Here is a 14,866-nt window from a genome sequence, read left to right on the forward strand (position 1 = left end):
TCTACAACATGTGACTTCTCTTGAAGACTTGTGTGATTTTTAAAGTACACCAGTGAACGGAAACCACCTGCATCGGCCCACCTTGAGGCTCCAGTGGGTCATTAGTTATTACCACGGAGGCAGACAAAAATGCAGAGTTTACAATGAAACTTCCAAATACATTTTTAAATACTGCATTTCAAGAGCTCATAATCACAATTATTAGAATCCAAAGGTGAGAACTTTTTAAAAAATTATCTTCCTGACATACCCTAAGTTACCATTTTTCCATTCTACCATTCTTCTTAGATATGATTCAATTAGGTAATGTAAAGTTCTGTAATTGTATTTATACAAAGTTAATGTTGGCTGTAAAAGTAAAGAGTTAATGTAGCTCAATATAATTCAAATTTCAAGCTGTAAGATTTATATATAAAAAAAAAAAGATAAAAAAGGATTAAATAGAGCCATTTTACTTGTTATTCCATAGTGCTGCAATATGTCTTTTTGAAAAATATATTTTATGCATATTTTTTAAAATATAAAAAGCAGTTCATTTAGAGCCTAAATTATAGATGGCAATATTAAATATATGTTATAATAGCATGACATTTAAGACACTTGATCACCTTCTAATGCAGGAGAAAAGCCACCATTGATGAAGTCAATGACCATTATAGAAACAAGTATTACTGGGCTCATGTAGTGACATATACAACAGCATTTTCTTCAGTATGAGCAAGAAATGTAATTCATGTTTTACCCAAAGTTTTACAAAAAAAAAAAAAGAACATTTATATTCTCTATCTTTCTTGACCAATACAGAGGACAGCCAAGGTCACTGATGAAAAATGTCCTGTATAAGAAAAGCTGTTGAAATTCACAAACCTTCACATTTTGGTATTGGGCCACTCCACATGACTTTCCCATCCATCAGGATACAAGTGATGGTTTCAGTTCCTTGAGTTTTAATAAAGCCATCCTCGCAAACAACAGAAACTGAGCTTCCCAATTGAAAGTTGTCACCAAAGCGTCGAGCGTTTATTGGAACTCCAGGGTCAGGACACTCATTATGTCCAAAGGCTAAAAAACAGATCATAAATTTTCTCTTAGAGAGATTCAAACTAAAACATATATCTGAAGATTAAAGCAGGAAGAAGGAATCACAACGGACCCAATATAGATGAGATATTTTATTTAGTCATCAATTAAAATCAAGACTTTTTTGGCATTCACTACCTACTTAGATTTCCCTATAGTAAGTCTTCATTCAGATTTTCATAGAGGAAAAATCTACAGTAATAATGAATAAACCAGCATAGACCTGAAATTTGAAATGTGAGCCCAATAACAGTCATGCTTTGGCTGACCCAATCTTATACCCTTTGCATTTATTGCAATGAGACTGGTCTAGCCAAGTAATATTCATTAATCTGTTTTATTTCAATTCACTTGTTGTAAAAACACTGCAAGCGTGTAGTAAGCGTGTCTAGAAAATCAGTTCAGTTATAGTGAATTATGCCTATTAGATTATATTTGAATGTGCTCAATTTATCGGTGTTTTTACATGTGGGCATTCCCAACATTTCCCCCACAGAATGTCTGATACACACCACCAGGCTCAGACTGGCCATGTGGCACACTGGGCAAATGGCCGACATACTCTCCAGCAGCAGATCAGGTGCTACAGTGCATGGCTACCAGTTGGATATGCCCAGCCACACGCTACGTGAACAAAAAAAAGAAGCCCAACCTTATGTCAAGTAATGCACCCACTGTGTTTTTCACTAAAATGCAGTTCATTAAATCTGTTCCAGATTAGACTCCAATAATAAAAAGCAGCTGCACACGAATTGGATGCCTGAGTAAGGAATTTAAAGCTGTGGACTCTTGACTCTTGGCTTAGGCCACAATGTATAGCCAGGACCTAGAATTTCCAGACAATATCAAGCAAATCCTAAATAAAATCCATGTCAAAGTTTGTTGGCGATCACTGCTGAATCATATTTTATACCGAATCTTATGGATCTGAAATGTACAAAATACTTGGAAAATGCCTCAATGTCTAATCTGAGTCTATTAATGGTCTATTAATGGAGCCTTAATCCTCCAAAAATAGCGAATTACTGAAGAGCGGTGACAACAAGTATGCCAAAGTCAGGGTATCATTTGCCCATAATATACTTCAGACTGGCAGACATTTTCTCAAAATACAATGAAGACAATGAAAGGGCTACTGCCACAGCGGGCAGTTGAAGGTCATAATCCAAGTGACAGGGAGCACAATGAGACATTATAACTCTAGTTCATGAGTTGGTGCTAACTGATATTATTAGAGTGACGTCAAATCAAAAAATCTAGAAAGAATCATTGGAAAATGATTCTATATTGTAGCATTTTGATCAATTGAATAGTGCCAATATTCAGCATTGTTTGGAGAATTTAAGTGTAAATTTCATGGATTTTTAAAGGTTTTTTTCATGAAAATTAGATGGAAATCCTGACGAAGGGACCCCTGAAAGCTGAAAGTAACATATTTTCCTCTGCTGTCCCCATACAAGGTAATAGTTTTGTTTGAAAACCAATAAAATAGTGTAATTCATACAAAGCATCAGTGATATGTTCAAAACATTAAATAATATAATTCAATCCCTATTTTTGAATGTTAAATTCCATAACCCAGGTATGTATAAAGATAAATTCTAGAAGTCTCGTCACAGATGCATTTTTCAGCATCGTGATTCTGTATAAATGTTTAGTAGAAATTATTAGTGAATGAAAGACTCCAATAAATTCTGCACTGCCTTGAGCGGTGTTTTTAACGTCTGTCATGGCAAACTCAATTTGTCGTGAAATAAGCAGAGCTTTCTCTATGTCAGATTGGGTTTAAGTCAATTCGGGCTATGCTAGTAACAACTCACATATGGGTAGTACAGCTGTTTTGTTTTTCATTTGATCTTGATTACTTAATCAGTTTTGTTCTCGAGAATATATGTTGAAATAAGTTCTCATAATGCTACATTAGAAAGAGTGATAGGTGCGTTAGACAGTCAACACAACCCATATTCTCACTTATTGAAGTCATAAGATACTATCTGTTCAATCTTATACATAAATAATAATAATAATTTATTACTAATTTTACCCATATTATTTTTATAATTTTTTTTTCTGTAATTCAAAATGCAATATAGGAGCTTCCATATACCAATATATATTAGGTTTATTCATTTATTTGCAGCGTGAGAGAGGGAGAGAGAGTGTGAAGAAAACAACAAAATGATAATTCAGAGCTTTCTGCTCGTTTTCGGACATTCATACAAACAAAATTGAAAAATTAAAATAAAACTTCGTACAAATCCAAATACACAAGTCTACTCCATGTCCCCTAGGGGCAGTGTAGCCCAGAAGAGAAAGATGGGGGCCCGGTGCACAATACCTCGGGTTTTGCTTGCCTAAGTGTTACAATTTCACAATATTTTCAACTGTTACACCTTAACTTAAGTCAGTGGCAGAACAAATCATTGTGCCAGAATTTAGAACTAAAGTGTTCTTTTGGATAAAAGAATATTATTATATGAGATGACTAATTTGAATCTAATTGGCATTGTATACATTGTAGACATGCATTATTTATCATCATTGACATATTTACTAGGTAAATGCCCCCCACTATTTTCATAGAACTTTCACAACATTACACCAGGATCACGTCGCCATTGTAAGTCACCCTTAGTGTCTGAACTTCAGACAAATGAGAACATTTAACATTGTAGAGGAAAAACCCTACTGGCAGAACAGCAGTTTTATGTACCAAGCTGGCGTGACATATGTCACCGACAATTTAATGTTAATGCTACACAATTACACATTGAGAACTTATTAGTGACAGCATTATCCAGTAGTGTCGCTTTGAGAAGACACTAAATTTATATTGTTATTAATTGCATGATCTTGGTCTTGGCAGAAACAATTACTCATTTAGTAACAGCAATAAGAACAGATATATAATTTGAATGCTACCTCTTAGATGACATTAAAATACTCCATCTTAATCAAAGAATGAAACTATAAAACAGCTTGACAATATGAAGCCAAGAAGTACTTTTTTCGACTGCCTGCTTTGACCAATAATTTACCATAATATTCAAGTTTTGGACTCAATTATATAGGAGTTTTAGAGTTTCTGCCATTATTTGTTGGAAAAAGTGGCCTAAGCTGGTCATAATATATTTTCCAACCACACCAAATATCCACTACTTGGTTACTGGTTTGTTGCCCCATCCTCATGAACCATTTCAAGATTTGGCTAATTACGATATAATCCAATAAAACATCAGTCATAACTACTCTTTTACATCTTTTTTTACAGCTTTTTTATTTGGCTATATAGTTGGTTCTTGACTATGACAAATATGGGACGGTGTCATCCTAATCTGATTTATTTTACATCTGAGAAATTCTGAAATGAAAAAAAAATAAAAATGAAAATTTTGGAAGACTGTAATGAAACACTTACTGCTGTATGTGATATTAAATCCACGTCCAGACATTGAATGATCCGCTTGAAATTCCAGCCGTAATATATGATTGTTGCTGGTGAGATGAGACGGGACTTCAGCTCCTGTGAACGTTCCTAATAATGGGGAATCCAATGAATCCCCATCTTTAATAGCCAGAAAATCAAATTGAGTTTCAAGATCAAAATCATTAAATGAAAGGTGTATTCGACTGCCTGGATCAGATATTATGGTCCAAATACAGTTCAAATTATTTCCATAGCCTTCTGGGTAGTCAGGAGAGAGTACTGTTCCCATTGGTGCAGTGAAATTAGATAGACAAGGAACTGTAAAAAAAAAATAATATATAAAATTCACATATTTTAAGAAACTTTCCACATTGGTTAGAAAAAAAAATGTCAAAAAGCTTCTGATTTGAATTGCCTCTTTTGAGTACAATTCTTGGACAGTATAAAAATTAGGATTACATTTGTCACCGATAATTGAGTTTCTTTGTTTCAATACCTTCAGTTTCTAAAAGGCATAATCTGCAGTTGTACATTGTAACAAACTATAACACTGGATACAAATATTAGAAAAAAACAGTATCATTTTTCAATATTAATTTGAACAGAAAATACAATGCTTTAGCATTTTATTTATTTATTTAAAAAAAAAATCTCAACCAAAACACCAATTTATCTCGGGAGTTCTGTGGACCTTAAGCTACTAGTCTGCGCTACTACTGTAGGTACAGTACAAGGTTCCCCAAAATGAATACATTGAAGGAATTTAAACATGTAAGGTATAGCATAGGGCTCTAACATCTAAGACAAGACCAAGGACTGGTTAATGTTTGAGCTTTTAGAGCAGATGAAACAGACAGACTATGTGGGCTGAATGGGTTCTATCTGCTGTCATATTCTTTTTTTTTTTTTAATGTTTCTCTACAAAAAAGAGAAAGAACAAGGAAACATTCCAGGGACACTTCACCACCAAATAGGGACATATTTCCATAATACTGGGAACTGAGGCTAAACATACACTTTATGGGCAGGGGAACAAATGTTATCAAACGAATACATCATATACAAACCGCTTAACAGAGCAGAATTAAAATGCAAATGACAATTAACCACTTCAGTGCCTGTAAGCAGCTTTGCATTTGTTGACTTCTACAAGGGTTATTATATAATTTAGGGCAACTTCTATTTTTGTGTACACTACACAAAAAGCCTAACGTATATTCACATTTTTTCCTTAATGTTCTAGCTTAATATTGCATGAACCAGATGACACTATATGGAGCCATTTGTATATTTTTTATGCAGCTTGAAGTATGCTTTAGACATATGTACTTATCAATCATGTCAAATATTAGAGACAAATATGTATCTATTTTGTCTTAATTAATGTATATCATTTAATCCAAAGTATGACATATAATATTTACCCAGCTAGAAGTCGGTGGTGTAAAATAATTACCCAGATTGTAGTTGTTTCCAGAGACTAAACATGCCAAATGGGTGTTATTTACTATAAATTTGGCTACATCTTTACTGGATTTTTCAGCGTAAGCATTTCACGCCATACGCCATATGCTTTTAAAATGACTTCGGTTTGACCTCTCTTCTGATTTTAACAGCAGTACAAAGTGCTGTAGCCTGTACTATGACAGATTAATTTACAGATATGGAACTAATTGAATTACTTATTTTTAATGAAATGTTCAAGACTAAAACTTTGTCCTGATGTCTGAAATGTATTTGAAGAATGGGTGAGGCTATGACTAGGTCTATTTTTACAGAATGAATTAGTAGCACAAGTAAAGTTAAAACATATACAGACCAACATATTTCCTCATTAAAGGGCTTGACTTGGTGAATTTATACCCCAGGTTAAATTAATTACCCCCTTCTCCACTGCACACAGGATAAGGGGAACTGGGCAACCAAAAACTACCCATTTAACTTGCATGCTCTTTACTATAACTCATGAAATTTATGATTGCATATATCATGAATATGCAAGTTGTTTTGCGAGTGTTAGCGTGTAAACACAGTTGAGTCTGGTCAGTCAAGTTAAACTTGCCCATGTCTACTCTGTTGGCACAGAAGCTTCTCCTCTCCCTGGTTCAGATATTGCAATGACTCAAGCACCCGGTCAAAGTAAACCTCATTCTCCACCACTACACTGCCAAACATAATATTTTTGCCCTCCCCCCAATTTCTATTCATATCTGAGAACTAGGATAGCTACTTGGAGCTTGCTCTCTTCTGGGATAAAGCTTTGTGGGGGTGACTCTTCAATGAGTTTCCAAGTATGTTTATATTATTACACCACTGCATAAATGTTACCATAATTATTACTAAACAGAACCATGGACAGAATATAGAACATATTTTGATCTTTTGTGATATATAATGAATTTTGATATATTTAATGTAAAGCATAGATTTGGGTTAATTAAACCAAATATTCATGTCTCTCAGTCAAACCATACAACTATACTTTTTTAACAATATATTAAATACCTAGATAGCAATAATGAAATACATCCAACTATATGATACAGACTAATTCTACTTACAAATGCAGATTGGTATGTTTGCAGACCATTGATTGTTTTCTTTACAAACAATTGATTTCTGACCGATAAGTTCAAATCCAAACTGGCATTCAAATCTCAGAATGTCTCCATTAGAAAATCCATCTCCTTCTCGCATGCCGTACAAAGGTGTTCCTGGGTCACCGCAGCTTTCCTTTTCAATTTCTGCCAAGTTAAGGTAGACAGAGTTAAGCTTAAGGATGAATAAATCAGGTTAATCAGCACGTTACGCTTCTTGAACACAACTCAACTTGTGGTCATTATTTCCTGCAATGATGTCTGCTATCCAGGAAGAACTTATTTTCTACCATTTTCATGACATTAGATACTCTTCTCTTTCATACTTTGTGGTTTATTTCATAAATGGAGAGTTTGAAAGAGCTGCAGTGTCAGCCCTGTCACTTCATTATTCATTGTGAAGGTCCAGGCTGCTGAGACGGTCTTGTATAATGCATTAATCAATGAAGCCCTCTGGGGTGGGCCCTTCCTAATGAATAGTCAACGAGGTAAAACCACAACTCTCTTGTCTACTCTCCCTTTAGTGATTGCCCCTCCTTGGATTGTCACATATTCAGATCGTACCTTTAGATTGTGGCAGGGGTTTGTTTTATGTACTGATTTCCCTCCGTCTGTTGACTAGGCTACAGTTCTGTGCAGATCTGCATAAATTCTACATCAAGAAAAATGTGCAGGCTAGGTTGGCCAAATAGGTCTTATCTGCCATAAATTATATGTTTCCATGTTTCAATAAACAAGTCATAAAAAGAACAATCCAAATTTTATAGAATGCTTAACTTGTGACCGTAATATGTAGCATTGTATTACTGTAAACAGAGAGTTAAATGCCAATTTCATTATAATTTGAAATATAACTATTTATACAAATGCAATTACCCTGTATTCACCTTTAATGTTAAAAAAAAGTGTTCACTCCTCAACGGCTTTGGAAAAAAAAATATTTCTTAAAAGAAAAAAATGATTTATAAAATTCAGCTTTAGTAAGTAGCTACTCAAATTGCTTTAAAAATTCATTAAATGATAACAGAAAAATAATTCAAAGTTTGCTTTTTTAGCTTTAAGTTAAGACAATTTACAAACATATGGTTCATCTAGTCTTCCCTATTCTCCCGCTGTAACAACTCAAACCTTGATCAGTCCTTGTTCTCATCTTAAATTCTTGATAGCAATATGCCTACCCCATGCATGTTTAAATTCCTTCACTGTATCACACTTTACCACTTCTGCTGGTGTGCTGTTCCACTTTCTTACCTTACATCTAACCCTATAGTTTTAGATCATGACCCTTGTGTTCTGATATTTCTCCTCATTTGAAATAAACTTACCTCTTGTCCTTTGTTAAATCCCTTAAAGTATGTAAATGTCTCCATCACACCTCTTCTCTTCTCCAAGCTATACAGATTGAGATCCCCAACTCTTTCTCAATCATTTGTATCCATTCAGCGTTTTAGTAGTCCTTCTCTGAACTCTATCCAGAATATTAACATCCTTTTGGGTACACTCATAATATATACACATGTATTGTAAGAACGAAATAATTTCATGCACGCAGCCTTCTGTTTGATATGTTTTGTCTACCTCCCATCAAACATAATGCATGTGTAATTGTATTCTTGTTTATCTCTCAAAGTTATTACTTGCCTCGGAATTAATGCTTTGCTGTAACTCGCTATAGTGTACCTTTGTTCGGTGACCATAAGAAATGAGAAAATGATTTGCAGATTTTGTTTCCACGGTGGAACAAGCCATTTCACACAGTCTGGGAAATGTAATGGCACAATTGTGATAAAGTTCACTTTATCATTAAATTTGACGGATTGGAGCCTTTCGGTGAATGCTCATTCCTATTCCATTATCCACAATTCTTAGTAGCAGAGAGAAAAAATGAATTTATGGAAAAAAGGTGTTGCTTTCCCCTTTTTTCTCTGTGTTCAAATGTATTTCATTTAAAAAAGCTAACATTCCTGGGCTCAAAATAGCATTATAATTAAAAATCTGATATCTTTGTTTTCATGCTTTTGAAGAGCAATTTTATTTTATTTTAATGGAAATAATAAATGTTCTTATAATCTTATCTATACAAGGAATACCTTGTTATTGATTAATCTTATTAATATGAGAAGAAAATTCATTGATCACAGTAGCATACTATGATAAGAACACAACATTGGGGGGGTTATATATTTTATTATTATTTTGTATTTTTCTTAACCCTAACCCTATATCTAATCCCCCTAACCAGGAAATCTGTCTCTTGTCTTCTATCTTCTGTATTCTTTTTTTATGTCCACTGCTCCTTGTGTCTTCTTTCTTTGCCTGCTTCATCTGACCGGCAGAACGAGGGAGAGGCTGTCCCCGAAGCTCTGCCCTTTTGTGAGATGCGCACAGAGAGGCCAGAATACTGCAGATAGATTTGTGGAGAAAGAGAGGTCCAAAAATGGGGAGGAGCCGCTGGACACACCCTCTCCCCATTCCTCCAATCAGGGAGATTGTATGTCCAGAAGCATTCCCATTTTGCAGAGCTTCCAAATGCAGTAGACTTGTATGAAACAAAATGCAACAGACTTGTGCATTCAGATTCATATGAATATTTTCTGCTCTCACCCTCTATCTCACGCTGTCTCACACTGAATATCTTGCATCTTCCATGTACACACTATCCCCAGATTGAAGAAAAGAAAGGAGGCCCAGTTGACAGAGCTGACACCAGGGAGAAGCGGATGAAGAAATAAGACAGGGACACAGACGGCATGAACACATTGAAAGGGAGTGTGAGGGAGTAAATAAGAGCGTGAGAGAATGAAAAAGAGTGTGTGAATGATAACAAATTTCATTTTTGGTCCGTTTGCACAAGTCTAATAGCTATCTTTGTATCTATGTATCTATCTTAGAAACCCACTTTTATTAACCCCCTGATAACAGCATCTGTTATTTCCTCCGCCATTAAAGTATGTCTCATATAATTGGATGGTTTCTTGGTAGTCATTGATTGCAACAACTTTTGTGAAGGTAGGGTTAGGAAGAGGAAAAAAAACTACCAGGCAGTAAATTGATAATATAATGCTGGCTCTGCAACACACTGGTACCTATCTCAACATCTATATTTATATATCAATATATGAACAAATAAAAAGGTCTGTAGGTAGATTCCGTAAATTAATGTTTTGTCAACTCTTTTAATTCAGGTAAAATAGATACTCATGGAAGGCTACAGTATTTTTCACTCTATCTTTCTCACTGTGGTTCCTAAATAGAAGGATAAGCAGAGTCATACCTATGATTGGTAATAATTTATTTATACTTTTTTGTTTGGGTGATATTGTATTTATCATTCACAAACCAAACAGCAAGAATAGTGGGCAGAATGGTCCTTATCTGTCATCACATTTTATGTTTCTATGTGGGGGGAGAAACATTATATATAAATAAACATTATATATAAATAAATGTCCATATTTATACAAATAAATATTTAGATAAGTATTTCAAAGAACATAATAATATAAATGTGAAAAGATCGTAGTTTTTGTAACAAATAATTCTACCATTCGAAAAAGTTAATACAAAATGTTTCTCTTTTTCAACTATTTTCATTCTCATTCCTTGTAATAAACGCAATTAATATATTTCCAGCTTAACAGCTTGATATTTATGATACTGCTATGATAAATTTCAGGCAAAGTCAAGCCTACGGTAGCAAGTATATCACAACAATTATATATTATTTGCCTTTAGATGCTTTCAGTAGACACATTTTATTGTATACTACCAATTATATAGAAAACTCTACCGATGAAGCTGGTAATTTATTTATAAAGCTGTACAGAAAAATCATTAAATGTGTTCTCATCCAACTACTTGGTATAGTCAATAAACATAGTGAAAAGTAGGAAATATAGTCCTCGGGTTCTTGGTTCTTGGCATGCATCCAACAATCCCTCAAAACATATTTAATATGATTTGCCTTTTCCTGAAGTTAGACATTAACTAGTTTCTACAAAACTCAGAGTCCAATAAAGTGCATTTTGTATAAGCAATGCTATGTTTAATCATGCCACTTTAAATTTATGTGAGTGAGATTGAAGTGATCGATTTAAACATGCGCTTTTTAATCAGCTAAGTGTATGCTACTTACTAAAATGATTGGCTACAGAAAAGATACTAAAAAGGCTCCAATAATTTTAATAACCCCATATAAATTAAATAGCTTAAGACAAGCATCTTCAATACAGGCATAGCTCACTTAGACTCTGAAAGAAAACAGAAGTCAGGATGACAACATAGTCTGTATTGGGCATATTAATCAAATCGTACGTCTCTGACCGTACCTTCTGTCACTTCTCCTTCTGTCACTTGTTACTCTCCCCTACCATTCTCTCTTGGTGTGCTCAAGGCTCTTCTCTTGTCTAATCTCATCTTTTGGATTCCAGCACCAACTCTTCACTGACAACATGCCAACTAACCTTTGCTCTCCTAACATCTCTCTCTCTTCTAACTTCTCCCACCGTGTCTCTAAAATTGCGTCCTGGCTAACATCCCACTACTTGAAGTGCCACCTTTCCAGGACCAAGCTTCTGGTTATTTTCTCACCTCCTTAATCCATAATTCCAGAGTTTTGAAATACACAATCTACCCACCAGACCAGTTTCACTGCCTAGGTGTTACACTTGACCCCACTCTTTCCTTCACCTCTTATATACAGCCACATTCACCTGTAAAATATCTCTCAAATCAATTCTTTCCTCACTCAAGATAAAATTCTAATCCATATACTTGTGGAATCCTGTCTGGGTTAACAGACATCCCCTCTCCTTCCTTTCACCACTCCAGACCATTCTAAACACCTTTACCAGACTAATATTTTTATCCCAATGGTTTTCATCTGCCATTACACTATACCAGTCCGTCTTGGCTCCTCATAGCCTACACAATAAAAATACCACCTTACACTTGCCTACAGAGCCTTTAACAAGATTTTGTCCCATAAACACAAACCTCATCTTAGCTTCTCTCTGGAATTCCATACCCTGTTCCATCTCGGTTTGCTCTACTTATTCTGACTTCAAACAACCCACATATTCAAAGGGATATAACCAGTGAATATTAGAGAAAAAGTATAAATAATAATCTATTAGTAAAATGTAGGAATTGCCTTTAGCAATTATTTCCTTAATTAATTGACTCTCAGTTCTCATACAAGTAAATATACTCAGTGACTGAAACACCATGATTCGGATAGAAAACTATAGAAATGCATTGATAAGTAAAAAAAAAAATCTCAGATACTGGGAAAACTGTATTAAGTAATGCTTAAAATCTTCAGTAATTAAAAAAAATTGATAGTAGGGAACAGAGTATACAAAATAAAAGGCAGTTCTAGATTTTATTCTCAGGTAATAGATTCTAGCTCAATGTTGTAAATAGCGTAGCTTGTGTTGCATCGGAAACCTCACATGCATCACCAGGTTGGCAGCAATCTAATTGGGTTGTCCAATCCTACTTAATCAAGCATCCACTTTGATTAATTGGAAGCATCATTGACAACATGGAATTCTCACACAAAACCAATCACACTTCTATAGCAGTAAAATGATATTGTACTTTTGTACAACTATAATTTCATTATATCAGAGTAGAAAACGCTTTTGAGGCTCCTTAATATTTTAACCCCCTAAAACATGTTGCGCTCCCAAAAGTGTTGTGTGGGAATCCCAATAAATGATTGAAAAAAATGCAATTGTTCTCTAGTTTGTTAAGCAAATAAACCATAGCAGATTGATAATTTTATTCTTTCCATTGAATGTTTAAACACATAAAAAAACAGCAAAAAATTTGAGGAAGTTTCCTTGGCAGCAACCTCTCACTATCTGCTTTTGTGACACATGACAATTACACATTCCCATTAAAAATATGGGAAATCTTTTCAGAAAATAATTGTCAGCAATACTTGTGCAATTGGATTTGTACAAATGTTATAAATGTCTGGAAAAAAAAGGAGGGACCCACAATGAATATACGAAAATAAAGCTCCACATTTTTATTTTTTTCACTCTTAACTACTAGTGAGAGAGTGTGAAAGGGTGAGAGAGCGAGAAATATTTACAACACTGAGAGAGTGTGCGAGAGAGTGAGAGTAAAAAAATTGAGCGGATAGCATGAGAAGAGGACCAAGAAAGAAAAAAGAATACACAAGAGCAAGAAGAGACAAGACAAGAAGCAGAGCTGCGTAGAAGGAGACGGGGTCATGGAAGAGGTTAACGGAGAAGGTAGTGAGGCATTGCGAGAGAGAGAGAGAGAGAGAGAGAGCGTGAGAATTTGTGAGTGAGAGTGTGAATGAGGGTAAGTAACAATCTATTTGAAAAAGCCCCCTGAATTTTGTCCGAAGCTCAGCAGTTGCTCCTAAGGTATACAGACCTGGTATGCTAAGCTACATTAGGGAAGTATATTTTACGTTTCACAAATACTTCTGTATTCAAGGGAGAAACTGTTTATTTTCTCCTTTTATTCACATTTTTGTATCCTTTTAACACGTCATGCATTTTTGATCTTTCTGTTTTGCTTTAAAGGATATTCATCTAATTTTCCCCTCAGTAAGTGAGTTTGATTGATAACAGCTATTTCAGTATAATCTGAATAGTGCTTAATGGACAAATTCTGGTCCTTCACTTATCTGGAGACCTGAAGAAAGCACATTTACACCCTAGTTTGGCAGCTGTGTTTAGTACTTATCCCAGCCTCAACCCTTCCATGTCACTGGTATAACTGGGAACAAAGTACAGCCAAATGACCGTTCCCTGGGCCCTTGCTCAACCCTACAACTAACACACTAAAAACACTTGCACACACACTTAAACACAGTCACGCTAACCTACAATCACACAATCTCACTCTATGCAACCATCCACACTATCACTCAGCCCTTGCCTCTATGGGCCCACATCGGTCCTCAAGCCTTTTCATGTTTGTAGAATAAGGACTAGCCCCAAGCGCAATTGCCCCTGCATAGCATGCCCTTGCATGTCACACAGGTGCCCAGTATAGAAGTCTTCCACATTTGTTAAAATAGTAAATATTGAAACTCTTACCTTTGTAACTGACCTTGAATCCTATTGACCCAATGCTTTCATCAGTCTGGAGGTGCAACCACATCTGATTATTCAAGCTCACAATTAAATCTGGTACAAAGCTTCCAGTTAACCTATGTTCAGATAAAAAAAAGCACGAACATTAATCATATTGATCAAAATAGGTGTACAGTAACAGATTATGATACAAACAAAAATATCTTAACTGTCATATTAATATAGAGATTTCAGAATTTAATTACAAATTATAGACCAAGATACTATTAGACTGATATGTAATCCTAATAAAAAAGGGATGCAAAAGTACAGATGACTGTCTTATAGAACAGGTAAGTACATACTGACAGGATAGGAATAAATACCCAGAGGTTGGCATCAGAATTGGAGCAGAGCGACATCATTGCGCCAAACGGTGACAATAAAATATTTCATATAACCAGAGTACGTGCAATTAACTATTTGTGGAATCGAGTCCAAATTGACATATTCCGTGCTTTCGTTTATATTGACAGCTGGATTTTTCTACTTATAGGCAGAAACTGACATCACAGGCTGTAACCTTACATATACATCACAGTGGTCATTATGTATATGCTGTAAAAAAGCTCAACTGCCATATTTGTCTATATCTATCTACACATATACACGTGAGATTACATATTTGAATATGTGTCAAA

At 34.9% G+C, this 14,866-nt stretch overlaps 1 protein-coding gene across 1 annotated transcript in view; it reads right to left on the reverse strand.

The window, feature by feature from the left end:
• The window catches only part of LOC149305636 (CUB and sushi domain-containing protein 3-like), a 403,051-nt gene that overhangs the window by 193,849 nt on the left and 194,336 nt on the right, over positions 1 to 14,866 (reverse strand). Inside the window, exons 14-17 of the mRNA XM_089477264.1 lie at positions 14,190 to 14,302; positions 7,069 to 7,251; positions 4,499 to 4,825; positions 868 to 1,062 (exon numbers count right to left, since the gene is read on the reverse strand). Of these exons, the coding sequence (XP_089333390.1) occupies positions 868 to 1,062; positions 4,499 to 4,825; positions 7,069 to 7,251; positions 14,190 to 14,302 (818 nt within the window). The remainder of the gene's footprint in view (positions 1 to 867; positions 1,063 to 4,498; positions 4,826 to 7,068; positions 7,252 to 14,189; positions 14,303 to 14,866) is intronic.

Source organism: Sceloporus occidentalis, unplaced genomic scaffold, assembly GCF_023333645.1.
Source record: "Sceloporus occidentalis isolate IW3139 unplaced genomic scaffold, rSceOcc1.0.p SCAF_11, whole genome shotgun sequence".
NCBI classification, from domain to species: domain Eukaryota; kingdom Metazoa; phylum Chordata; class Lepidosauria; order Squamata; family Phrynosomatidae; genus Sceloporus; species Sceloporus occidentalis.